Source organism: Manis javanica, chromosome 3 (assembly GCF_040802235.1).
Source record: "Manis javanica isolate MJ-LG chromosome 3, MJ_LKY, whole genome shotgun sequence".
NCBI classification, from domain to species: domain Eukaryota; kingdom Metazoa; phylum Chordata; class Mammalia; order Pholidota; family Manidae; genus Manis; species Manis javanica.
Window position 1 is genome coordinate 34084040 of NC_133158.1, and position 27392 is coordinate 34111431.

Here is a 27392-nt window from a genome sequence, read left to right on the forward strand (position 1 = left end):
GCCCTGTGGCTTCTATGCCCAGCATTTATCTTGAGGTATCTTTACCACTTGGAAGAATTATGATACTCGGTAATTTTCAATATGAGGCACTAATTCTACTAAAGGGTTGTAATTAGGAAGGAAGAAGAAAAGCTATAGAAGTAGTAGACAGAAGAAAACATGGGAAGATCATTGGTTATTTCTTTGACATATCTTCTTGTAAAGTAACATAAGCATGTATAGGTTTTAAACTACTAATTAAATTGCATGCACACATTAACATAATAGGAATACAGCTACATAACAAAAGCAGACCTACAATTACCAGCCATATCCAGTGAAACCAAGAAAACCAGTTAGACACCCTAGGCATTTGTGAAAACTTATCAATGATATGATGGATATTGTCTAACTGAATTTGAATAGTTTGAGAAAAATCAGACAAATTAAAACAACACATTCCTGGAAACTGTTCTCATCCCATATGTTCTTTTAACAGTAGTTAGTCTATAGTCGCACGATTTTGGAGCACTGCAACTTGCACTTCTCCTAATTCTTGGTTGAGTTCCAACAGTATAGATCCAGTCAAATTTGTTGTTTTACTGTATGCGCAGGCCAGCTTAGATATCTCCTTCTTCATTCCAATGGCAAGTCCAGGAACCGGTGGGATGAATGCAGCTACAACTGCAACAGCGCCAGGATCTTTGTTGAAGTTTATTGATGATCATCTTCTGGAATGACTCTTCCAGAGGATGTTGATGTTGGAAGTTCTTCATATCATATCTTAATTCGTTTTCTGGGTAGCCAAATTAGGCTTTGATCCTCTGTATAAACACGAAAAAAACCCTTTGCCCACACTTTGATATGACCTTTATACCATTGTGAAGAACCTATTGGAGATCACCACACAGGAACTGCTTTTTTTTTAAGAGAAAGGAGTATTATCAGAAAAATGTGCTTCCATAGCTGATCATCTGACACCCTTTATAAGATCAAAATCAAGGATATGAAAAGCATGCATTAACTGTTGATTTGCAGTTAGTTTTATCCTATCAGGGAGTAATCCTCCTTTTCTTTCTCTTTTTTTTGTTATCATTAATCTACAATTAGATGAAGAATATTATGTTTACTAGGCTCTCCCCTATACCAAGTCGCCCCCACAAACCCCATTACAGTCACTGTCCATCAGCATAGCAAAATGTTGTAGAATCACTACTTGTCTTCTCTGTGTTGCACAGCCCTCCCCTTTCTACACCCCCCCACACTATGCATGCTAATCATAATACCCCCTTTCTTCTTCCCCCTCTTATCCCTCCCTACCCACCCATCCTCCCCAGTCCCTTTCCCTTTGGTACCTGTTAGTCCATTCTTGGGTTCTGTGATTCTGCTGCTGTTTTGTTCCTTCAGTTTTTCCTTTGTTCTTATACTCCACACATGAGTGAAATCATTTGGTATTTGTCTTTCTCCGCTTGACTTATTTCACTGAGCATAAAACCCTCTAGCTCCATCCATGTTGTTGCAAATGGTAGGATTTGTTTTCTTCTTATGGCTGAATAATATTCCATTGTGTATATGTACCACATCTTCTTTATCCACTCATCTACTGATGGACACTTAGGTTGCTTCCAATTCTTGGCTATTGTAAATAGTACTGCGATAAACATAGGGGTGCATCTGTCTTTTTTAAACTGGAATGCTGCACTCTTAGGGTAAATTCCTAGGATTGGAATTCCTGGGTCAAATGGTAAGTCTATTATGAGCATTTTGAGGAACCTCCATACTGCTTTCCACAATGGTTGAACTAATTTACATTCCCACCAGCAGTGTAGGAGGGTTCCCCTTTCTCCACAACCTTGCCAACATTTGTTTTTGTTTGTCTTTTGGATGGTAGCCATCCTTACTGGTGTGAGGTGATACCTCATAGTGCTTTTAATTTGCATTTCTCTGATAACTAGCGGTGCAGAGCACCTATTCATGTGTCTGTTGGCCATCTGAATTTCTTTTTTGGAGAACTGTCTGATCAGTTCCTCTGCCATTTTTTAATTGGATTATTTTTTTGTTTATTGAGGTGGGTGAGCTCTTTATATATTTTGGAAATCAAGCCTTTATCAGATCTATCATTTACAAATATATTCTCCAATACTGTAGGGTACCTTTTTGTTCTATTGATGGTGTCTTTTCTGTAGAGAAGCTTTTCAGCTTAATATAGTCCCACTTGTTCATTTTTGCTTTTGTTTTCCTTGCCCGGGGAGATATGTTCAAGAAGAGGTCACTCATGTTTATGTCTAAGAGATTTTTGCCTATGTTTTTTTCTAAGAGGTTTATGGTTTCATGACTTACATTCAGGTCTTTGATCCATTTGGAGTTTATTTTTGTGTATGGGGTTAGACAGTGATCCAGTTTCATTCTCTTACATGTAGCTGTCCAGTTTTGCCAGCACCATCTGTTGAAGAGACTGTCATTTCCCCATTGTATGTCCATGGCTCCTTTATCAAATATTAATTGACCATATATGTTTGGGTTAATGTCTGGAGTCTCTAATCTGTTCCACTGGTCTGTGGCTCTGTTCTTGTGCCAGTACCAAATTGTCTTGATTACTGTGGCTTTGTAGTAGAGCTTGAAGTTGGGGAGTGAGATCCCCCACACTTTATTCTTCTTTCTCAGGATTGCTTTGGCTATTCGGGGTCTTTGGTGTTTCCATATGAATTTTTGAACTATTTGTTCCAGTTTGTTGAAGAATGTTGCTGGTAATTTGATAGGGATTGTATCAAATCTGCATATTGCTTTGGGTGGGATGGCCATTTTGATGATATTAATTCTTCCTAGCCAAGAGCATGGGATGAGTTTCCATTTGTTAGTGACCTCTTTAATTTTTCTTAAGAGTGTCTTGTAGTTTTCAGGGTATAGTTCTTTCACTTCTTTGGTTAGGTTTATTCCTAGGTATTTTATTCTTTTTGATGCAATTGTGAATGGAGTTGTTTTCCTGATTTCTCTTTCTATTGGTTCATTGTTAGTGTATAGGAAAGCCACAGATTTCTGTGTGTTAATTTTGTATCCTGCAACTTTGCTGTATTCCAATATCAGTTCTAGTAGTTTTGGAGTGGAGTCTTTAGGGATTTTTATGTACAATATCATGTCATCTGCAAATAGTGACAGTTTAACTTCTTTACCAATCTGGATTCTTTGTATTTCTTTGTTTTGTCTAATTGCCATGGCTAGGTCCTCCAGTACTATGTTAAATAACAGTGGGGAGAGTGGGCATCCCTGTCTTGTTCCCGATCTGAGGAAAAGGTTTCAGCTTCTCACTGTTCAGTATGATGCTGGCTGTGGGTTTATCATATATGACCTTTATTATGTTGAGGTACTTGCCCTCTATTCCCATTTTGCTGAGAGTTTTTATCATGAATGGATGTTGAATTTGTCAAATGCTTTTTCAGCATCTATGGAGATGATCATGTGGTTTTTGTCTTTCTTTTTGTTGATGTGGTGGATATGTTGATGGATTTTCGAATGTTGTACCATCCTTGCATCCCTGGGATGAATCCCACTTGGTCATGGTGTGTGATCCTTTTGATATACTGTTGAATTGTGTTTGCTAATATTTTATTGAGTATTTTTGCATCTACATTCATCAGGGATATTGGTCTGTAATTTTCTTTTTTGGTGGGGTCTTTGCCTGGTTTTGGTATTAGGGTGATGTTGGCTTCATAGAATGAGTTTGGGAGTATTCCCTCCTCTTCTATTTTTTGGAACACTTTAAGGAGAATGGGTATTATGTCTTCTCTGTATGTCTGATAAAATTTCGAGATAAATCCGTCTGGCCTGGGGGTTTTGTTCTTGGGTAGTTTTTTGATTACCGCTTCAATTTCTTTGCTCATAATTGGTTTGTTTAACTTTTGTGTTTCTTCCTTGGTCAGTCTTGGAAGGTTGTATTTTTCTAGGAAGTTGTCCATTTCTTCTAGGTTTTTCAGCTTGTTAGCATATAGGTTTTCATAGTAGTCTTTAATAATTCTTTGTATTTCTATGGAGTCTGTCATGATTTTTCCATTCTCGTTTCTGATTCTGTTGATGTGTGTTGATTCTCTTTTTCTCTTTATAAGTTTGGCTAGAGGCTTATCTATTTTGTTTGTTTTCTCAAAGAACCAGCTCTTGGTTTCATTGATTTTTTCTATTGTTTTATTCTTCTCAATTTTGTTTATTTCTTCTCTGATCTTTATTATATCCCTCCTTCTGCTGACTTTAGGCCTCATCTGTTCTTCTTTTTCCAGTTTCGATAATTGTGATGTTAGACTATTCATTTGGAATTGTTCTTCCTTCTTTAAGTGTGCCTGGATCGCTATATACTTTCCTCTTAAGACTGCTTTTGCTGCGTCCCACAGAAATTGGGGCTTTGTGTTGTTGTCATTTGTTTCCATATATTCCTTGATCTCTATTTTAATTTGTTCATTGTTCCATTGATTATTTAGAAGCATGTTGTTAAGCCTCCATGTGTCTATGAGCCTTTTTCCTTTCTTTGTACAATTTATTTCTTGTTTTATACCTTTGTGGTCTGAAAAATTGGTTGGTAGGATTTCAATCTTTTGGAATTTACTGAGGCTCTTTTTGTGGCCTAGTATGTGGTCTATTCTGGAGAATGTTCCGTGTGCACTTGAGAAGAATGTGTATCCTGCTGCTTTTGGATGTAGAGTTCTATAGATGTCTATTAGGTCCATCTGTTCTAGTGTGTTTTTCAGTGCCTCCGTGTCCTTACTTATTTTCTGCCCAGTGGATCTATCCTTTGGGGTGAGTGGCATGTTGAAGTCTTCTAAAATGAATGCATTGCATTCTATTTTCCCCTTTTAGTTCTGTTAGTATTTGTTTCACATATGCTGGTGCTCCTGTGTTGGGTGCATATATATTTAGAATGGTTATATCCTCTTGTTGAACTGAGCCCGTTATCATTATGTAATGTCCTTCTTTATCTCGTTACTTTCTTTGTTTTGACGTCTATTTTGTCTGATACTAGTACTGTAACCCCTGCTTTCTTCTCTCTGTTGTTTGCCTGAAATATGTTTTTCTATCCCTTGACTTTTAGTCTGTGCATGTCTTCGGGTTTGAGGTGAGTTTCTTGTAAGCAGCATATAGATGGGTCTTGCTTTTTTATGCATTCTATTACTCTGTGTCTTTTGATTGGCGCATTCAGTCCATTTACATTTAGGGTGACTATTGAAAGATATGTATTTATTGCCATTGCAGGCTTTAGATTCGTGGTTACCAAAGGTTCCAGGTTAGCTTCTTTAGTGTCTTACTGCCTAGCTGAGCTCACTTATTGAGCTGTTATGTACACTGTCTGGAAATTCTTTTCTTCTCTCCCTTCTTATTCCTCCTTCTCCATTCTTTATATGTTGGTTGTCTTATTCTGTGCTCTTTCGTGTTTCCTTTAACTGCTTTTAGTGGGTAGTTGATTTTATTTTTTGCCTTTAGTTAGTATTTGGTTGGTCTGCTTTCTTTGCTGTGATTTTATTTTCTCTGGTGACATCTGTTTAGTCTTAGGAGTGCTCCCGTCTAGAATAGTCCCTCTAAAATACCCTATGGAGGTGGTTTGTGGGAGGTAAATTCCCTCAACTTTTGCTTGTCTGGGAATTGTTTAGTCCCTCCTTCATATTTAAATGATAGTCATGCTGGATACAGTATCCTTGGTTCAAGGCCCTTCTGTTTCATTGCATTAAATATATCATGCCATTCTCTTCTGGCCTGTAAGGTTTCTGTTGAGAAGTCTGATGATAGCCTGATGGGTTTTCCTTTTGTAGGTGACCTTTTTCTCTCTAGCTGCCTTTAAAACTCTTTCCTTGTCCTTGATCTTTGCCATTTTAATTATTATGTGTCTTGGTGTTGTCCTCCTTGGGTCCTTTCTGTTGGGAGTTCTGTGTATTTCTGTGGTCTGTTCGATTATTTCCTCCCCCAGTTTGGCAAAGTTTTCAGCAATTATTTCTTCAAAGACACTTTCTATCCCTTTTTCTCTCTTCTTCTTCTTCTGGTACCCCTATAATGCAAATATTGTTCCATTTGGATTGGTCATACAGTTCTCTCAATATTCTTTCATTCTTATTCTTTTTTCTTTCTGTGTCTCAGCTTCTTTGTAGTCCTCTTGTCTAATTTCTATTGTTTACCATCTCTTCTACTACATCTAAACTGCTTTTAAATCCCTTGTTTATATGTTTCATTTCAAATATGGAATTTCTTAATGATTGAATCTCTGACTTTAATTTGTTCCTGAGTTCTTGAATATTTTTCTGTACCTCCATAAGCCTACTTATACTTTTTATTTTGAACTCTCTTTCAGGAAGATGGGTGAGTTCAGTTTCATTTGGTCCTTTTTCTGGGTTTTGTGAGATTTTGGTCTGAACCATGTTCTTTTGACATTTCATATTTCTGTGTGGTGCCCACTAGCACCCAGAAGCTCTAGTCTCTGGAGCTGCTCAGCCCCTAAAGTGAGGTTGGGGGTCATAGGGGAGAGGAGCTGGTGCCTGGGGGGAGGGAAGATCTGTTTCCTGATTCCCGTCTGCAGTGCCTGTCTCCAGTGTCAGAGCCAGTGGGCCAAGCACAAAGGTGTAGCTCTTATAGGTTGGGCCACCCTGTGGCTGGCCTGATGCCCACACAGTGACTGCAGGTTTGCTAACCTGTGCTGGCAGGCTAGGAGGAGGAAGGTGCAGCATGCTGCATGTCATAGTGGGGGTCCTCAGAACTGAGAAGGCATCCATGGGGATGGAGCAACTGAAGCTCCTCAAAGTTCCCAACCAGCTGGGCCAAGTGGGCCCAGACAACTTGTTCAGCTCTCCCCCCATGCAGCAAGCTCCATGCAACCCCAGCCCCTTCAGCAGCCCTCTCTCTGCTAGGAAGCCTCTCAGACCACCTGCCTTTCCTCTGACACAGAGCGGTCAGATGTGGGTCCCCTCCCCCACAAATGGTGGGAATCTCAGTCTCTCAAGCACTCCACCTGTTCGAGCTTCCCAACATCCGGAGCACCACATAATATAGGTTTCTGCTCACAAAGGAGAGCTCCAGGGCTAGGTGTTCAGCAGTCCCAGGCTTCCACCCCCTCCCTGGCTCCATTTCTCTTTCTCCCGGTGGTGAGCTGGGGTGGTGGAAGGGCTTGGGTCCCACCAGATTAAGGTTTTCGTACGTCACCCTGTTTCGTGAGGTCTGCTGTGTTCATGAGGTCTGTAGGCAGTCTGGTTCAGCCTTCTTTCTTGTTGGTGTTTTATGGTTAGTTGTAGTAATTAACTATATTGTACTATTTGTGGTTTTGGGAGGAGTTCTCCATCTCACCTCTCATGCTACCATCTTGAATCTCTGTCCTTCTTCTTTTATGAATTCATTTACTCTAAAAGGTGTTTGGGTGGAATCTTTAGGGTTTTTGACATATAAAGTCAGATAATCTGCAGAGATAATTTTACTTCTTCCTTTCCAATTTAGATGCTTTTTAGTTATTTTTCTTGCCTAATTGCTCTGGCTAGACCTTCCAGTACAATGTTGAATAAAAGTGGTGAGAACAGACATCCTTGCCTTGTTCCTGATCTTAGAGGAAAAGCTTTCAGTCTTTCACTATTGAATATTATGTTAGCTGTGGGTTTCTCATATATGATTTTTATTATTCCTAGTTTGTTGAGTGTTTTTATCATGAAAGGGTGTTGAGTTAATTACAGCATTATTTACAATAGCCAAGATATGGAAGCAACCTAATTGTTTGTTAATAGATGAATGGATAAAGAAGATGTGATCTATATATACTAGACTACTACTCAGCCAAAAAGGTATCAAATGCTTTTTTCTGCATCTAGATGATCATGTTTTTTTAAATTGAAGTATAATTGAGATATAACATTGTGTTAGTTTCAGGTGTACATCACAGTGATTCAATATTTTTATACATTATGAAATGATCCCCCTGATGTTACTATTTGTCACATACAAGGTTATTACAATATTATTGACTATATTCCCTATGCTGTATACATTACATCCCCATGACCTGTTTTATAACTGGAAATTTGTATCTCTTAATCCCCTTCACCTATTTTGCCTGCTTCCCAAATCCTCCCCCACTTCTGGTAACCAACTGTTTGTTTCCTATATCTGCATCTGTTTCTGCTTTGTTTTTTAGATTCCACATGCAAGTGAAATTATGTGGATTTGTCCTTGACTTATTTCACTTAGCAAAATATGCTTTAGGTTCATCTGTGTTGTCACAGAAGGCAAGATTTCATTCCTTTTTATGGCTGAGTAGTAGTCCAGTATATATAGAACACATCTTCTTTATCCATCCATCTATTAACAAACAGGTTGCTTCCATATCTTGGCTATTGTAAATAATGCTTCAATTAACATAGGGGTGCATATACCTCTTAAGATTAGTGTTTTGGTTTTCTTTGAATAAAATAACCAGAAGTTGAATTGTATGGTAGTTCTATTTTTAATTTTTTGAGAAACCTCTATACTGCTTTCCATAGTGGCTGCACCAATTTATATTCCCACCAACAGTGTATGAGAGTTCCCTTTACTCTACATCCTTGCCAACACTTATTTTTTGTCTTTTTAATAATAGCCAATCTGACAGGTATGAGGTGGTACCTCATTGTGATTTTGATTTGCATTTCCTTGATGATTAGTGACATTGAGCATTTTTCATTTCTGTTGGCCACCTGTATGTCTTCTTTAGAAAAATGTCTGTTGAATTCTGCCCATTTTTTGCTTTTCTTTGATACTGTGTAAGTTCTTTATAGTTTGGATATTATACCCTTATCTGATGTATGATTTGCAAGTATCTTCTCCTATATGGTAGTTTGCCTTTTTGTTTTGTTGATGATTTCATTTGCTGTGCAAAAGCTTTTTAGTTTGATGTAGTCCCATTTGGTTATTTTGGCTTTTATTGTCCTTGCTGGTCATGTTTTCCTCCCCTTCACTCTGTGGTGTATCACACTGATTAAATTTTGTATGTTGAACCATCCTTGCATTTCAGGAGTAAGTCTCACTTGGCGTCATGATAAATAATCCTTTTAATATGCTGTTGAATTCTTTTTGCTAGTATTTTCATGAGGATTTGCATGAATGCTCATAAGGAATATTGGTCTGCAGTTTTCTTCTAGTGTCTTTGCCTGGCTTCTGTATTAGGGTAATGCTGGCCTCATGGCATAAATGGAAGTACCCACTCCTCAATTTGGGGGGAAAAGTTTAAGAACAATTGGTATTAGTTCTTTAACTGTTTGAAATAATTAACCACTGAAGCCATCTAGACCGGAGCAATTATCATGTAGGTGGGGAGACAGATTTGTGGCACTTCCTACTCTGCATTTTTCCTCCTGTCTCTCCTATGGATTCTTACACTTACCAATATCTACCTTACCTTGTAACAAGCTGAGTACTTTATCATGTTGTCATGTCCCTTTAGTTTCTCTATCCTTACCCTTATGGTACTTCACTTTCAATCTTTTAAAAAATATTACTTCCTCCTTCTTGCATCTAGTGTTATTGTGAAAAATCTGATGTCAGTCTGATTCTTGTTTCTTTGCTCTGCTATCTTTCAGAATTTTGATTTTCTCTAGATTTCACTGTGTGTGTGAGTTTTTCCTTCTCTCTTCTGTTTGGCACTCTGATTCCTTTCATTCTAAGTCTTTTCTTTAATTATGGTGTATTCATCTCCATTATTTTTTCAAATAGTACCTCCTCAGCATTTTTATTTTTTGTCCTTTCTGGGAATCTTGTAGTCTGATTTTGACATTTTTATTTCTGTCCTCCACATCCTTAGGGTTTCTTTTCTATTTATGCATTGTTAGCCTCTCTAGATGCTTTCTTGAAGAGTTTTGCAGTCTAGTCTTCCAATCCATTAACTGGTTCTCCAGCTTTTATCTTACATATGATATTCTTTAACTATTATATTTTTTGAACTTAAAACTTCCACTGTTTTGTGGTTTCTTTGGAATCATATTGCTAATATATCCTTTGATATATTGACTGTGCTTAGTCAATTTTTTTCTTACCAACAGTTCAGTTTCAAATGGAAATTTCTTGTCCAGAGTCTCATCTTTCTTTTACAGTAGTGTTTCCTCTTTTATTTAGTTATTTTGGCCTTTGAGCTCGTATTTCCTTGGTCATGTCAGCTACTCCAGTTATATGCTTTGGGGAAGAATGAAAGGCCAAGTCCAACTTTATATCAGAGTTGTGAAAGGATAAGCCCAAAATACCACTTCTGTTCATCAGTCCCGCCCCCCATCCCCAGCAATTCCTATATATAGGGTATGACCTTAAACCTCTAAGGGAAGGAGAGCCACCATCTACAGGGCCCTCTCCTTGCCTTGTAATCAGTAGCCCCTGAAGTCTGGAGAGGAACAGATGAAGGTGTGGCTGGTCAAAGGTACCTGGTTGGTCAGCATCTGGCACCTGGTCAGTTAGCATCTGCTTGTGTCAACACCCTAATGGACAAGGCCTTTACACTCCTTCAGTATTACCACCTGCATTCTGTACCAGCAGCCTAGTCTGTTGCTGTAGTTGCTAAAGTAAAGAGGTAGGTGAAAATTCCAAAAGCTATGCCGAGGGGAGGTGGGACAGAGGAGAAAGGGATTTCACGCAGCTGTCTTCCAGTGTCACCTCCCTCTTCTGTCCTCCTCAGGCTGCAGCCACCCACATTTTTCACATGAACTGCTTCAAAACAAGTTTAGCCTTTCAGGGTTTTCCCAAAGGATTTAGTTCTTGGGAGCCATGCTTTTCTCTTGCTTCACAGTTTCTCCAGGGCTGACTGGCAGACAAGGAGCCAGCAGTCTATGCCAATTTGCCATATTGGCAGAAATCAGAATCTTGCAGCAGATGTTTGTCACTTGAGGAGTGAACATCTTGTCAGCTCTAGTTCTGGCACAACCGGTCTTTAGACAAAGGGGTCCTTGGGGAGATTTTTCACTATGGCCTTTGGGTTTCAGCCTAAGACACTCCATCTTATTTCACTGGAAAGGTGCTGAAACCTACAATGGCTTCTGTTTTACAATTCCAGGCCCTGGGAGAGCCCTGCAGAGATGGAGAACAGTGACTGAAACTCCTGAAGCTTTGGGTTCAGGGTAAACTATCCCAGTCCCTCCTGCCACTCCTCACAGAATGCGATCTGCAGTCCGCTCCTCAACTTGGGTCCTTCCTCTAGTCATACGATTTTACGAGAAATTTCAGTAAGAAATCACTAAACTGTATTCCAAAGTACTTCCATTTTACATCCCCACCATCAATGAATGAGAGTTCTAGTTGCTTCTTATATTTGCCAAAGCCTTCTATAGTCAGTGAAAAAAAACTTTTAGTCATTCTAATTGGTGTCTAATAGTATCCCATTTGTGCTTTTAATTTGAATTTCTTTAAAGACTAATGGTATTAGGCATCTTGTCATGTGCTTTTTTGCTAACTATGTATCTTCTTTTGCAAAACGTCTGTTCAAATACTTGGCCATTTAAAAAGGTTGTTTGTCTTCTTACTGAGTTGTAGGAGTTCTTTAGCTATTCTAAAAATTTGTATTTTTCCCCCAGTTTGTGATACACAGCTTTTTTCTTGAAGTTTTTTTGTTTGTTTTTAACTTAGGTGAAGTGCAGTCCATTATTTTTTATTTTAACAAAATTTTGTTGACCTTAAAATCACAAATATCTTGTTTTTCCTTCTAGAAGTTTTATAATTTTAGCTCTTAAGATCTATGATCCATTTTGAGCTATTATGAATGATGCAAGTTAAGGATCAATTCTAACTTTTTCCCATGTGGATATTCAGTTGGTCTGGTATCATTTGTTGAAAAGACTACTTTTCCCAATTGAATTAGCTTGTCCTTTGTTGAACATCAATTGACCACATGCACATGATTCTGATCATGGACTCTTCTGTTCCATTTTTCTATATGTCTGACCTTCTGCCAATACCACACTATCTTAATTACTGTAACTTTATAGTAAATCTTGAAATCGAGTAGTATAAGTCTACAATTTTGTTCTTTTCCAAAAAAATTTTGGCCACACTATGTCTTCTGCATTTCCATATACATTTTATAATCAGCCAATTTCTAATAAAAGAGCCTACTGAAATTTGGGTTAGGATTGCATAAAAACCATACATCAATCTGAAAATCACTGACATTTAATAATATTGAGTCTTGCAACACATGAAATGGCGTATCTATTTATTTAAATCTTTAATTTTTCTCAGCAATGATTTGTTTTTAGAAACAATTAAAGTTCCCAATTTTAACCATTTTAAAGTGTATAATTCAGTGGCTTTCAGTATATTCACAATGTTATTATGCAACTGTTATCATTATCTAATTCCAGAGCATTTCATCACCCCCAAAGAGAAGCCCCATGCCCATAAGTAATCATTTCCACTGTAAGTCCCCTCTTCCTCATTCCCTACCAACCACTCTTTTTATCTCTAGAGATTTGTGTATTGTGGACACTTAATATATGTTAAATCATACCGTATGTAGCTATTGTATCTGGCTCCTCTCACCAAGCACATTCAAGGTTCATTCTACATTGTAGCAGGTGTTTGTATTTTATTTTTCATGGCAAAATAATATTCCACTGTATTTGTATGTGAGTCTCTATTTTTTATTGCTAAATTAACCATTTGCATTTATTGTATTATGATGATTAATTACTGTTTTCATTCTTGAAGAATTTTTTGCAGGATATAAAAATTGTAGATGGCCTTGTTTTAGTACTTTCATTGTTCTAGATGAGCAATCAGCATTCATTTTTTTCTTCACTATGTAATGAGTCTTTGTGATTCCTTTTAAGACTTTTCTCTTTATCATCAATTTTCATAATCTATATCCATGGTGTACCTTAGCAGTATTTTCTTTGTGTTTACCCTGCTTGGGATTAAGGTCCTCATTGTTAAAAAAAAAAATAAGGAAAATATTTGGTCTTGGTTACAACAAATAGTTTTTTCTAACCATCATTTCACTTCTTCCTTTTGGTAGCCCAATTATACATAAAGTACTCAATGTTGTCTCACTGGTTATTATGGTTCTGTTCATTTATTCAGACTTTTTCCCCATCAGCCTTATCTTGCTTATTATCTATTACCCTGTCTTCAAGTTCAGTGAACTTTTCTTCTAAAGTGTCTAAGCTGGTGTTACTGTTACCCAGCACATTTTTCAGAATTTCATCCAGTTGTTTGTACAGTTTCGATTTCTCTCATTCTGTTCCATTAAGACATTTGAAACATTTATGTCTGCTGTAAAGATCTTGCCTGCAATTGTCATCACTTCTATATTTTCTACATCTGTTTCTATTGCCTCTTTTTGTTTTGTTTTGTTTTTTGGTCACGGCTTACTTTTTTTCTTTTTCTTCATATCCAGAGATCTTTTTAAATGCTTGCCAGGCACTGTGAATGACATGTTGTTATATTGTATCCATACTGCATTGTTTCCTCTAAAGAGGGTTGGCTTTTTTCAGGCAGTTCAATTTACTTGAAGATCAGCTTGATCCCTTCAGGGCTTGTTTTCTTATAATTTTTAAATTAAGGTATAGTTTCCATATACCAAAAATTCACTCTTTTAGGTGTACTGTTCTATGAGTTTTGATAAATGCATACAATCAGGTAACCACTGTCATAATCAAGATAGAAGGTACCATCGTCTCCTCCCCAACAAATTCTCTCATGCCCTTTGCAGTTATCCTCTTTCCCACCCCCAGGCAACCAACTTGTCTATTTTTTCTGTCTCTGTATTTTTGTCAAGGATTGTTCTTAAATTTTACTAGAGAGAGTCTAGATTAGCCTTTACTCCAACACTAGTTTATCCCTACTTCTATGCCTTAGTTTTCCTGGGGTCTCCACTGAAAGGCCCAGGCATCTACTTCTAATTGGTTGGAACTGATTGTCTCCCAACCATCTGTGAGCTGTAGGTTCACAGCTCCACTGTAGTTCTTAACCTGATCTCATGAAACCATCCTTTAAACATGTACAGTTTAGCATTCAGCTGAAGACTCAAGGACACCCCTATGCAGATTAGAGTTCTCTCTGCATACCTCCCTCTTCTCTGATACCCTGGCCCATAAATTCCATTCACCATTGTCTCCCCTAATAGTTGATTTCTCTCCTCAGTTCAACAATACTGTTACATGCTGCTTGATTTCTCCTTCCCTACACCAAGATCCAGAAAACACCTTTCGCAGAAAGTTGGGGGGATTGCTGAACTTAATGTAGTTTTCCTTGTCCTGGCTAGTTGTGTCAGGAGGACTCCAGTACCAGTTATACTCCAACATGTCTGGTGGCAAAATTCAGTCCATCTCTTTTTTGTTTGATCATATCTGGTTCCTTGTTTATGTTCTTAGTTCCTTCATTCAATAGTTGAAAACACATTCATCTGACAATTCCAATATCCAAAGTCTTGGATGTCTAATGTCTGGTATTTCTGTTTTCATTTGCTTTGGCTTGTATCTTTAAACTTCAGATTGTGAGCTCATGTTCAACTGTACCTCTCCATGGGAATCCTATGAAATCAAGATTGAGAGTGAACATCTGCAGAGAGGATTTGTGTTTACTTCTGCCAGACATCCTGAAGCTTTCCAGAGCCAACAGCACACACATAATGCAAACCTAAAACCTCTATGAATGCAGACCTGGGTTATAATTCTCAGGATCCTCAACCAAAACATTTTTTTCTCTGAGACTGAGACATTCAACTTATCTTATCATTTTGTTTCTATCAAGGGTCCCAGATATTTATTTGGGAATCTCATTCAAGGCTTGGCATCTTGTTCAGGACCAAAGCTTTGTCTCATGTCTCCCTACAACCATTAAAGCCCAGGTTCTGGGTCATCGGGATCAAAAAAACAGCCTCAGGGCGGCTGTGATCCTAGTGCTTGCTTACCACTTGGTTTCCTGAGTCTTATTTTCAGACCCTGATGATTTTCCTTACTACCTTGAGGGCTCCGATATGCAATTAAAGGAGTATTTGACATGTTTTCAGTATTTCTATTTATTTTGTAGTGGTATGTTTTTTTCAGGCCATTTTAACCCATAATATTGCTAGAAATGGAAGTCTAAACATTGTCTTGCTGCCCTCGTGGTTCCCCCTTTCTTTGGCCCTGGGTCCATTCCCACACAGGGGAATAGAGTGGAGGAAAGAAAGTGGACTTGCTATCAGAGGCCTTGCCAAATTGCCGTGTGCACTGACTGTATGGTCTCTGGAAATCCCTTCCTTCCTCAGGGCTTCAGTCTCCCTCTTTACGAAGCTAAGAGATTAGATACCTTGATGGCTGGGTTTCCTTCTGGCTTCAATTTTCTTTGACTCAGAGCATATTCATGGTCTTCCCCTCTCCTGGGCCTTCTACTGGGGGAACCTGAAGAACCAGGGTGATGAGAACTGAGTGCTCAGTGGTAAGGGGAGATTCTGCTCCCATTTCCCAGAGGCCCTGGGACCATTATACATTTCCCCGGCCAGCCGGGTACCTGGGAGTAATCAGATCACCCCTTCCCTGCTGGCACAGACAACACACAGCAAGGCCTCCTAATAAAACCTCCCCTCTAGACTCTAGCTTTAAGTCTACCATCACTTCCTCTTAAGAAGTCTTCCTTTAAACTTACCAGGCAGAGGAGAGGGTTAACTCCATGGATGGCCAAGACTGGCCAAGTTAACTACCACTGGTAGTGGCTGCCTGGTCCTTTGTGCTGAAGATGGATTCTGAGGCATCACCTGGGTGCAGAGCACTGTGATTGGTTAAAGATGCCTGCAAGCAGCCTGTGTGTAATATGTTTGCCATCTTTGGAGCATCCACTTGAGTCATGCCACCCCTTTGTACTTTAGAAAGCCTTGGACTTCCCTATAGCCAAGGACTCTGACAGAAGAGAGCTTGAAGGAAAAATCCAGCTACTCTAGTCAGACAAGAGTTTATGACTTTGTCAGATAATCTCACACTTTCCCCTCGTGCCTGGTTTGTTGGGCATTGTTGGGGGGTAAAGCCTCATCCCCTTTTCCTGCTGTTTCCCTCTTCTCCCTCCTCTGCAGGGGACAATTTGATTATGTAGCATTGGACATCTGCTGGGCCCTGTTCCACCAGCAGGAGGCATTACTGCCTGTGTGAAGCTTGTAGGCCCCATTTCAGCATGGTGAGCACCCTCGGTTGGGCACAGGCCTACCCTGTGCTCCCTATGCATGCGGCTGCTGAAGTGCAGAGTTGAGCAGACAGACCCAAAGGTCGGATTCAGGGTGGAAGGTCCAAGACTGAGTGGCTATCTCCACTTCGACCTCTATCAGAGTCCTGCCCGAGGAGCCAGAGCATGCCTGCACACCAGGACAGAGGCGGAACTTGCTTCTCCTTGCCTTCGGATTCTCGTGCGTCCTCATGCTCAGGAGGGGTAGAGGGAAAAGTGGCTAGGCTTCCAGACCCTAATAAATACCAGGCCCTTAGGTATCAAAGGATGCAGCCTTAAGAACACAGCATGTCATTTCAAGTACATTTCTAGGGGGACAAATGTCTAACTTTTAAAAAAGCCTTTCAATAAGACAAAGGATGAAAATTAAATCTAAAAAAACTCAGATTTAAAAAGTTAAATGTAGAGCATGTCACTGAACACCACCCATAGATCAGGGCCTGAAGATTTGCAGAACAAGGCAGACCCTCTGGGATCCTCACCAGGCTCCCGGGAAGTGTCTCTTGGGAACCTCACACAAACAAGCCCGAGCTGGTGTCCTGTCTGCCCCTCAGGTGCCGCCGAGGAGGAGACGGCATACCAGAGGGGGCTGCCATCTCTGGGCCATGAAAATGGGGAGGATTCTTCGGGTCTGCCAGCTCAGAGAAGGGGTGCCCAGTCCACCAAAGGACACTGAGGCTGGGCTAGGTGGGGATGCTAGCACATGGGGGCTACAAGGACCCTGCCTTTCCAGGAGCCACCAAAGGTCCTTGCCTGTGGCCTGACACTGCCTTTTCCACCTTACTCCATGCCCCCTCCCTCTCCCTCCACTTACCCTGTATTCTCCCTCCTCTTTTGTTCTTCCTTCCTACCCTCTTAGCACCTCCCTTCCTTCCCTGTTCTCTCTCTCCTCACCCTCTCCTTTGACTCTTCTCCCATCTACACTCTCTCTCTCTCTCTGTCTCCTTCTCTCTCTCACTCTGTGTTCCACCTGGACCAGAATCTGAGCCCTTCCCCACCCAAAGAAAGGCAGGAGGACACAGTTCAGTCCCATTCTAGACCTCCCAGGATCAATGTGTCATTTAGAGTGGCCCCTGGGGCGAGACATTTGTTTGTGTGGCAGTGGGAGATTCTTCAGCTGACTTAACCGGCCACAGAGGAAGCTCTGTATTCGGGGGAACCGCGTTCCTGAGGCTCAGCCTGGAACTGCCCTGTTGGAGGCCTCTGGCCTTTGGGCACCGGCCTATCCCACGGCCTCACCCAGACACTGGAGGCATGTCTGTTTATTACATAGAGGCTCAGAGGAAGAGGGTGGGAGACTGGGAAGCCAGGGCCTGGGAGGCCAGGGTGGGTACGGGAGGAGCAGTGTCCAGGCCTGGTGTTCCGGGTGGCCGCAGGGGCAGCATCACTCCTTGGAGGCCTGTTTCTTCCAGGCGGCTGTCTTCTTACTGTCCCTCCTGGCTTTGCTGAGATGATGCAAATCCACTGCAAACTGCTTCACTCTAAAATTCAAAATAGAGAGAAGCAAATGCTGGGAAAGGGGTAGAGATGGCTGGTCTGGACGGCGCCCAGAGCCCAGCCCTGGCCCTGGCCAAGGTGGGCATGGCCCTCCGCCTCTGTACAGTTGAGGCCCTATGGGCACTGCTCCAACCTGGGGGTCCCCGCAGCACCTGTGATCTTTCCAGGTGCTCAAAATCTTGGTTTTCTATCTTCATGAGAAATGTGTGATTTTCACACTCTTGCGGAACACACGAGCTGCACTTCCCAGCTAACATGGCCAAGTTAGTGGACTTCTGACAGGTCTAGAGTTTCTTGCAGGAAGACAGTGGGTAGTCTCCACCCTTCTCAGAAAGATGGGTCTGGGTTGTGGGGTTTCGCTGAGAAGTCTACAACAGGCTTCAGGCTCCACCACCCAGACTGCTGCCAACAGCTCCAGCAAGCAGCCTGATGCCCAACTGGACATTGTATTGGAAAACAGGCCAGGCATCAGGGATTGTTGGAGATGACCCACTCCCAGAGGAGAAGTGACACCTAAGGCCACTTAGCCCTGCATGTGGCCTGAGGAGGGCCAGAGGCCCTGCTGTGAGCCAGAACAGCCCCTCGGCCCCAGGCTGGACGGCCACTTACTTCTCAGCCTCAGGGGAGGACTTCTCCGTCTTCTCCCCCATGGCCAGCGAGGAGAAGCTTCCTTGGATGTCTTCTGATACTGCTCTCTTGGCTGAGTCAGGGTCTTCCAGGCCCGGACTGGAGGTTGAAATGCTGCAGGGGGAAGCAGGGAAGGGAAGGCAGTGCTCAGCAGAGGCGCAGTCAGAGGGGGCCCAGAGCCGGGGGCGCCCAGGCAAGCAGCACTCTCTTGGCGCTGCCCCTTCAGTGCTCTGGCTCCTGGAGGAGAAGGGAGCAGGTGCTTCTCCATGGTCAGATAAGGAAAGAACATACCCCCCAGGGGCCCAGGGGCTCATGGGAGGTCAGCACCCCTGGCTTCTGTTTAAAGCTAGAGCTGCCCTAACTCTGTGCCAGTGATGCCTCCAGACTCAGCACTGACCCCTGTAACAGCCTGCAGCGGGGGGTGGAAGGGTGCCATAAACCACACAAAGGACAGGAGGCCAAGAAAATAAGCCATCAGGTGTAGTGTTAAGGGTTGACTGTGTGACCCCCAAAATTCACATGCCAGAGTCCCAACCCCCAGTAGGCCAGAAATGTGGTCATATTTGGAAACTGGGTCATTGTAGATACTGAGTTAGAATGAAGTCATCCATTGTTTGGGTGGACCTCTAATCTAATAAAGCTGGTGTCCCATGAAAAGGGGGAAATGTGGACACACACATACGGGATGCCATGTGGAGTCTGGAGAAATGCTGCCACAAGCCAAGCTGCTGCCATAAGCAAGGAGAAAGGCCTGGAATGAGCCTTCCCATGCACCCTCGGCAGGAGCATGATCTCCCCACACTTTGACCTCAGACTTCTAGACTCTAAAACCACGAGACAATAAATTTGTTTAAGACAATCAGTTCGCAGAATCGCTGTTAAGGCCACCCTGGGAAACTAATGAATATGCAATGACCACACCCCACCTTTGCAACACACCCCATGCAGCCACTCAGTGTACACGCACTTCCTGGGTCGTAAGGTGGTTTTGAGCATCCCAGCAGCCCCAGGAAACAGAAAGTTCAGGGCTATTGTCAAGGGCAGAGAGGAGAATGAGGTCACTGAAGGGCATATAGTGGGGTCATGGCAGACAGGACTGGTCCTTTCATTTGCTGTCTCTTCCTATTTATTGCAACGTGCTTCAAGGCAGGACATTTCAGAGACAAGAGACAAGCAGGGAGCAGAGAGGAGAGCATCTTCCATCATTGGGACCCTAGTAAAAGTAAAAATGGGAGAAATACCAAAGCAGGCTCACAGAATCCAGGTACACCTGCAAAGTCTGCATTTAGCAAACTAAAGCCTCCCTCCACCCCTTACTCTGCGGTCCCCCACCCTGCCCCATGGGGAGCAGGCATACAGAGTCCAAGTGACCCTCTGCAGCACCACCTTTGGAGACAAGAACAAAGGCCTATCTGAGGCCCTCTGAGAAGCCAGGTCCTCGGCAGCCTGCGGAGGAGTCTAGGCAAAGCCCAGGGGTGCAGGCCTCCATCCCTGCCAGTGCCAGAGGGCAGGAGTGGGGTGCAGGGGGAGGGCTGGGCTGATGAGAAGATCCCCAGGCTCTCTGGGTGGCACAAGATACTTGGGGAATGTAGAGGAAAAGGCCCAGAAAGAAGTACAGTCCCTGAAATGTCTTCTTTCTTGCCTCCCTCAGTCACTCACAAAGTATTTACTGGGCACCTACCCCAAGCCAGGTTCTAGGAATAAACACAGGTATTTATTCCTGAGCTCACAGCCAGCCTCCCAGTCCCACTAGGCCTGAAGCAGCCCACTGAGGGCGCTGGCCTTGCCTCTGGCCTCCCTGGTTCCAGCATCATCCTCTCCCATCCAGCATCCACTGCTGTCGAGGGCTCATCCTCCGGGACCTGGCTTTGTCTTTCCTGCTTAAGAGCAGTCTGTGGCTCCCCGACTTCTGCTGTGGCGAGCCCCAACTCCTTGGAGCAATGACCTGCTCAAGGCCAATCAGAATCCGACCCCAAACCACCATCACATTTTTCTAAGAGCCCCTGGCAGCCGGTATTGAATCCACAGCTATGCTGCTCCCTGGCCCTCAAAGCGCACCTTTGCTTTTGCCGGCCCGGGCCCCTGCCAGGAATGCCTTTTCCCTCCCCATGTCTGCTGGGCCTTCCACTCCTCCTTCAAGGCCAGGTTCCCATGTCACCAACTCTGGGAAGCCCTCCCTAAACTCACAGGAGTGATTTCCTCTACTGCTTATGATGGAGCAGGGTTCACAGCTCTACGGATCAGCCTCCGATCACCTGAGGGGAGGATATGATCTTAGCAACTTGGTGTGGCTCTCAGTATGCATGAGAGCAGAGAACAGATGAACTAAATGATGGGGACATCAGAAAAATGCAAGTGACCACACCCGTGAGGCCACAAGGCCACCCTGCTGGGGTGACAGCCGGCCAGGTGCCTCCCAGGGAGGGTGATGCAGAGATGGAAGGTAAGACCACTTCTGGTCAGGGACAAGTAGAAAAGACCATCTGGAGGTTTGTAACAGGCCAGGCCCCCAGCAATTTAAAAAAACTTCGTACTTGCTTCAGTGAGAAGGAAAGCATAAGAGCTGATTCTATCAGACATGAAAGCCACCTCTTCATGGCTCGGAGGCCAGCCCCCTCTTTCTGAGCCCCTGGTCCACTTCAAGAAGGTAACCTTTCCCCACTCAGCCCTTTCAGGCCCCCAGTCCATGTCCCTGACATGCCCTTCCCCTGCCTATCCAGTGCCTGGGGTCCCTGCGCCAACCGGTCTTCCCAGGACTCCTCCAGGAATGGATCCGCAGTGACCCATCACACAGAGAGCCTAGGCCTGGCTTCCACGTTCTCCTCTCCGAGCTCGTGAGTCTTACCTCACCAAGGACACCTGGCCCACACCTCACCCATCTCTGGGTTCCCTAACTGAGTGGCCTGACCCAGAGCAGATCAGCAACTGGCCCATAGTGCCACCAACCCTGGAGGCTGAACCAGAGCCTTGCTGGGAACCACCACGCTGTAAGGAAAGCTGCCTGCCTGCGGGGGTGGAGAGGCAACCAGGAAGGGCATGGAGGTTCAGGGCTAGCTCTGGCATGCCCCGTCCCTGACCCCCAGGACTTGCACCCTCCTCCCTGGGCTTGGCTTGACTCTGCCTTTCCGCAAGAGCTGTTGGGGAGCCTCCAGACAGTGAGCGAGGCCTTGGAGGCAGGCCCCAGGGCAGTTGCGCTGGGTGGAGGGAGGAAGCCAGCATTGTGTGAGCAGCTGCGGAGGGCGGGTCACCCTCCCTCAGAGCAGCGCTGCGGAGCAGGGCCTGGTGGTGGCTGGCTCTCCCGAGTGCTGGGCCCACTCTCCACAGCGCCATCCTCACAGGGGTCCTGGTGAGCGCAGCCAGCCCAGGAGACCCGCATCTCCTGACACTGCCCTGGTCGCTCCTACCTCTCTTCCTCCTACCACAGCGTGGCTGCCTGCCTATCCTAAGGTGGGCGAGAGGCGTGAGTGTCACGAAGTGGCACCATTGTGGAGAGCCTTCCCCTCGAAGATGGATGGCTCCAGTGTACAAAACCTTTGCTTTGCAGTTTGTAAGGAACATTACAGTGTACAAAGCCTATCAAGGATTACATGGGCATTTACACAGCCTTCCCAGTTTGTAATGTACTCTGCACTTCCAGAGCACTTGACAGTTTATAGGCTGCTTTGTCATTTATAGAGTGTCTTGCAGTTTACAAAATGCTTTGTATGATACAGGGTCCATTCCAGTTTAAGAAGCACTTTACAGGGCTCACAGCTCACAAAGTGCTTTGGAGCAGGTCCATCTTCCAGTCTGGGTAGAGGTCATGCAGCAGTTTACAGGACACTTCACAGTAGTTTACAGGGTATGTCACCGCTTCCAAAGCCCTTTGGAATTTATTGGGCTCGTGGCACTTTACAAAGAACTTCATCTTTTACAGATGTCACAGCAGTTTGGCAAGTGCTCAGTGGTTTACCAGGCATATTCCAGCTCACACCAGGCTCTGCAGGTCACAGGGCCCACAACAGTCTACAAACCACTTGGTCACTACAGAGTGCATCGCCCCTTGTAGTTTTTGACTCTCTCAACTCACTCCTGCAAGAATGATGGGTCCTCCCAGCCACAGAGAGGTAACTGAGGCCCAGGGAGGGCAAGTGACCCATCTAAAGCCATGTTTGCGGTGCAGCCTAAGCACCTGCCCCTCCAGCGCACAGCCCTGCCCTCGCAGGCAACCTGCTCCAAAGCAGGAGGGTTGCAGTAGGGCTTCCTGGCCTAGGTCAGCCTCTCTGTAGGCAGCTCATTTTGTAGCCCACGACTTCACTCTCCTCAACACCACCCCATGCCGGCCCCAGGCCAGGCCCTTGGCAGTGTGGCAAGGGCAGGCGCGTCTGCACAGATGCAGAGAGAATCCATGCTCTGTGGCCCCCAGGTGCGAACTGGGCTGCCTCCCCTGTCCCCGGGGAGGCATGAAGGCTCTATGATTCCCCTCACTCCCCATTCAACCTGCTCCTGCTCCTGGCATGGGTCACAACTCAGCACTTCTTAGGAACTCAAAGCTTAACTACATGAGAAATGGAGTCAAGCCCAACAGCGTGCAGGCAGAGGATCCCAGGAGAAAGCTTCTGAAAGCAGATTACACAACGCGATTCGGATGACCAGGATGGGGCAGGTATCCCCAGGGGCCCCCACGTGGGGCCCTCTGCCAGGTCCCTCCCGGGCTGTGACGGCACATGAGGCACTTCGCATACGGGAAGTTGACAGACTGACGGGGGGAAATGGCCTCACCTGCCCTCAGATGAACGCAGGCCCTGGGCTGATGGAGACTGTCTCTCTGGAGGTTCCAGCGCTGGGGCTGTGTCAAAGAATCCAGTGCCCTCCAGTCTCATCCCCCCTCCCCCTGGGGCATCTTCCAGTGTCAGCCAGGGCGCCTTCCCCACAAAGCAGCCCCAGCCACCATCCTAGTCAAAGGCCCTCTCAGCAACGAGTCATACCCTGGTGAGAATCAGGCAGCCCTATCTCGCCTCTTGCCAACGTTGGCACCCACCTCCATCATTACCCTTGGGGGCTCCTGGCACCCTGAGCTGCTTGGTGTTCCCAGGAGGGTCTCATGGCTCTGCCTGGCCACCCTTCCTGCCCTGTCTTTGACCCTACTGCAGTGCAGCACAGATCGCAGGGTCTGAAAAGAACATGTGACTTCTTTTGGCCACTATTAAGGGCAACCTGAGCAGATGAGGGAGGCGGGGAAGAGCAGCGACTGAGTGTCCAGGTGGACACAGCCCACCCTCCCTAGGCAGCTGCCTCTTCCAGGAGCTGCCCTGTGTGTGCTCGGCCTGCGCTTCCCACATGGTTGATGCCCACTGCACAGGGAGCTTTCCTAACTGCTCCAGGCTGCTGAGCCCTCCCTCGCTCGGGGCTCTCTCTGTCCCTCCATCCGAGGGCCCAGAGGCTTGGCTGGGTAAGGATGAGCATTCCCATCCTTAGGTGCCACCGCCTGAACCCCACCAGAGCTGCAGAACATCAGAGAACCTGAGAGGGCAAGGAGGGGCTGAGCTGGTGCGGACCCAGTGCCCAGCACAGGGCTGCCCCTGGGGGGAGGCAGAGGGTCACCACCTGCTGAATAAATGAAGAGGGGAAAGAAGACATGGGGCCACCAGTGGGGGACAGTGGCCTCCAAGACAGCTCTGTCCCCAAGGTGGTCCTGCCTCGACCGTGGCTCTGTTTTCTGTGCCAGGAGCCTTTGTTGAGCCTTACCTGGGTGCAGCCCCTCTCAGCCCAGTCCAGGGAGACAAAGATGAGGGCCACAGCAGCTCCTCCAAAGCCATGCCACCCCACAGGCTCCCTCTTCTTGCCCACGCTCAGCTCAGCCTGGCTGGCTGCTCATCGAGGCTCTTCCCCCTGCAAAGGAGCTGCACTGCAGGGCACCCCAAGAGCCCGCCTCACAGAGCGGGCGCTGTGCTCACACTGGACTTTCAGGCTGTGGGACAAACTGTGAGGGACAGATGTGGACTGGTGGCCAAAGCAGGAATGGGACCTCGTGCTACCAGAGTTTTTCCTGTTTTACCTAAATTTGTAGTTCTCTGGCAGGAAGTAGCCCATCTTGTAGTTATGTCGAGCCTGGAAGATCTGTTTCAGCAAATTCTGCCTGCTGAAGCCATATCCATTCAAAACGCAGCCCCCGAAGAGGAGCCTCCCTCCAGCAACCATCTGCTGACACAGAGGAAGGGAGGAGCAGGAGAGGCTCTCAGGGTACCAGCTCCAGATCTCAGGACAGCGCCACTGGCTCGCAGAGCTTGTGCCAGCATCCAGGCCTTTCTCTGGTAGTTCCAGCGAAGGGGTGTTGCCCTCCCCGAGTCGCCCAAGGGTGTGTGGCTAAGCCTGGCTCCCTTTAAGGCCGCCCCCCAAGGCAGAGGGCAGCCCCACATCCCAGCCTTTGCTTCTAGGCCCCAGCTCACCAGAACCATCCCCTGCACCACAGCATACTTCTGCACCAGCAGGGGTGGCGTCTTCTGCAGGGGGCTGTGCAGGTCGTAGTGCAGCAGGCGGTAGGGGTCGTGCAGGCACTGCCAAGAGGAAAATGTCTGTCAGTCCTATGCCAGGCCAGTGTGCTTGGCTGCCTGCAGCCTCAGCTAGGTCAGGTTCCCACGGAGTCCTGGAAGCCCCCACACAGCCGGCTCCCAACTCCTGCTCGACAGGGCATTCAGCCTGTGTGTGCATACCTCCCACGACCATCCCCAGAGGATGCACCCATTTAGGGCCCTCTGTTGGTGAAGGCCACCATGGAGATGGGCGCCCCCCCACCACATGACATCCCCTACCCAGCCCTCTGGGGTCTGCAGAACTTGACTGCTCCCACTGCCTGTGGAAGCCCTGCGGAGATGTAAAGTGTACTGTGTACGCAGGTGTACCAGTTTCCAGGATTCCCTCACCTCCTATGCCCCTGCTGGCTGCCCCTTGGACATGTCCCAGTCATTAAATCCAGTTCCAGTACCTGAATTGAACCTACACCTCAAGCTATGGCCTGGGCAATCCAGAGGAAAGCCAGTCTCTTTCCCTTCTCTCCTTCTGGATTCTAGACATCTATTAATATGACTAATGACATCTGTTAAAACAACGTGATGTTATCCGGTTTGATTTGCCTTTTAGTTGTCCCAGTACCTCCAGCCGTCCTGCCTGACCCTCCAGTTTAAAATGTGGAACCCAGAGATGCACCAGGTGTTCTGGCTGTCAGAACAAGGGAATGCCAGGGTCCTTTCTGCTGTGACCAAAGACATAGGAATGGTGGGACCAGTCACTGTGAAATCCAACACCACCCTCCAGGTCTGTCCTCTGCAACCCTCAAGTCCTGCTGCCCATTCCTCCATCAGCTTCAACCACCTCAGGCCAGGCCTGTCCCCATTCATGCTGCTCACAGCAGGGATGGACCACCGTGCACTCCTATGCTTATGGACAATTACTGGTAAACAATTAATAGCCCCAAAATACACTAAAGTCAACTCTGAATTCCCACATGGGCAGGGATTATATCTGTCTACACACGATGTGTGCAGAGCAGTACTCAGTAAGTGTTCACTGACTCTAAATAAATTGAAGTTGACCAGAAAACGTGTGATTTTAGTGTGTGAGACTAATGAAAAGGCTTCTGGTGTCTGATCAGAAGGGTCCCAGCATCATGCTGCAGTGCAGGCTGAGGGCTGGCGTGTGGGTGGGGTTCAAGGAGGTGGCATCACTGTAAGGGGAGCTGGAGACGGTCAGCCTGAGGCACACACAGACCCTTAGAACTTGGGGAGGAGCAAAGGGCGACAGGGAAAGCACAAGGGACTGGAGAGGGCACAGGAAGACAGGATCTGAAGGGAGCTGTCATGAAGCTCCCAGGCTCACTCAGGGTCCTCTGTTCCAGCTGGTCTGGGCACAGGGCCTCCCCTTGAACTGTGTGAACCCTGCCAGGAATGGCTGCTGACATGGGATGATCATGACACTCAGGAATGACTCTGCAGCAAGGAGGTGGGGTGGGTTCCATGCCCCCTGACTGATCCACCCTTGGTACTTCAGCCACAATAAACTGGGCACCCAGTGGCCCTCTGCCCCTGTCTACCTCTGCACAGGCTGCTGCCAGGGTTGGGAACACTCCCCCACCTCCCAAAGCCCCCTCATCCCGGAGACTCTCCCTGAACCTCGAGGGGCAGCAGGCCCTGTGCTGTCCTTTCATGGTCCTCACTGGGGACTGCTCTAGTTGCTGCCCTACCACGCCAGGAGACCCTCTGGGGCCGGGCCCAGGACCAGTGCACAGCAGGCACTCAGCCGCTGCCTACGAATATTCCTGAGAACTGAGGATGCAGCCATGAGCCTCTCTCTGCTCTACTCACACCAACACACAATCACAAACTGCTCTGGAAGAAAATGGCAGTGCCCTGACCTTGCCTCAGGGTCGGAAAAGGCAACCACCTCAATGTGGTGACATTCATCCTGGGACAGGAGGATGAGTGGGAGAGAGAAGAGAGGGTGGAAGATGGTAGGTAGTAGGAAAAGTAGCAAAGTCCCTGAAGAGAAGAGACAGTGAGAGAAGGCCCACATGCTGAGGCTGAGGGCAGCCTCTCAGACAAATGCTCCGCCAATCCTTGCCCTCTGTGGGGGTCTTTCCCAGTTCCCAGACCCTGGAGTCTCCTTGGCTGGGCCTGGGACCAACCTGGATGCAGGGTGAGGCACGGCCCTGTTGGCGGTGACTGTAGAGTGTGTCGAGCAGCCACTCAAGCTCTGCTGTGCTGGCAGGGTGCTGGCCTGAGACAATCCCGACCACTAGCACCTGGCTGGGATCTCGGGGTGCCGACAGGAAGTACTCGAGCTCCACATCAGATACCAGTGGTGCCTTCATCGTGCACTTGCAGCCAGCCTGGATGTCTTCCTTGCAAATGAGCTTCCGCAGCATCAGCGGGCAGTCAGAGGGTGAGGTTGCCCACCTGGTGGGGCTGCGCACCTGCCAGGCCTTCCCTCTGCGAGGAGGATCAAGTGGTTGGGTGCTCAGTGGGCAGAGCTCCGGCCTGTGCCCTCTTAGCCCCTGCATCTGCACCTTGATGCAGCAGAGTCCCTGGGCTGCGTGCAGCTCTGGCCTGGCCTCTGCCACCAACATGCAGCACCACCCTGGATGGGTGCCCTAACCTCTC

At 46.1% G+C, this 27392-nt stretch overlaps 1 protein-coding gene across 2 annotated transcripts in view; it reads right to left on the bottom strand.

The window, feature by feature from the left end:
• Window positions 1-17380: 17380 nt before the first annotated feature.
• The window catches only part of C3H3orf20 (chromosome 3 C3orf20 homolog), a 98735-nt gene continuing 88723 nt past the window's right edge, over window positions 17381-27392 (bottom strand). For both annotated transcript variants that reach the window (XM_073231084.1, XM_037024033.2), the window contains 5 exons: window positions 26918-27221; window positions 24687-24794; window positions 24296-24438; window positions 18241-18372; window positions 17381-17615 (listed from right to left, as the gene is read on the bottom strand). In XM_073231084.1, the coding sequence (XP_073087185.1) occupies window positions 17519-17615; window positions 18241-18372; window positions 24296-24438; window positions 24687-24794; window positions 26918-27221 (784 nt within the window). In that variant the 3' untranslated portion in view covers window positions 17381-17518. The remainder of the gene's footprint in view (window positions 17616-18240; window positions 18373-24295; window positions 24439-24686; window positions 24795-26917; window positions 27222-27392) is intronic.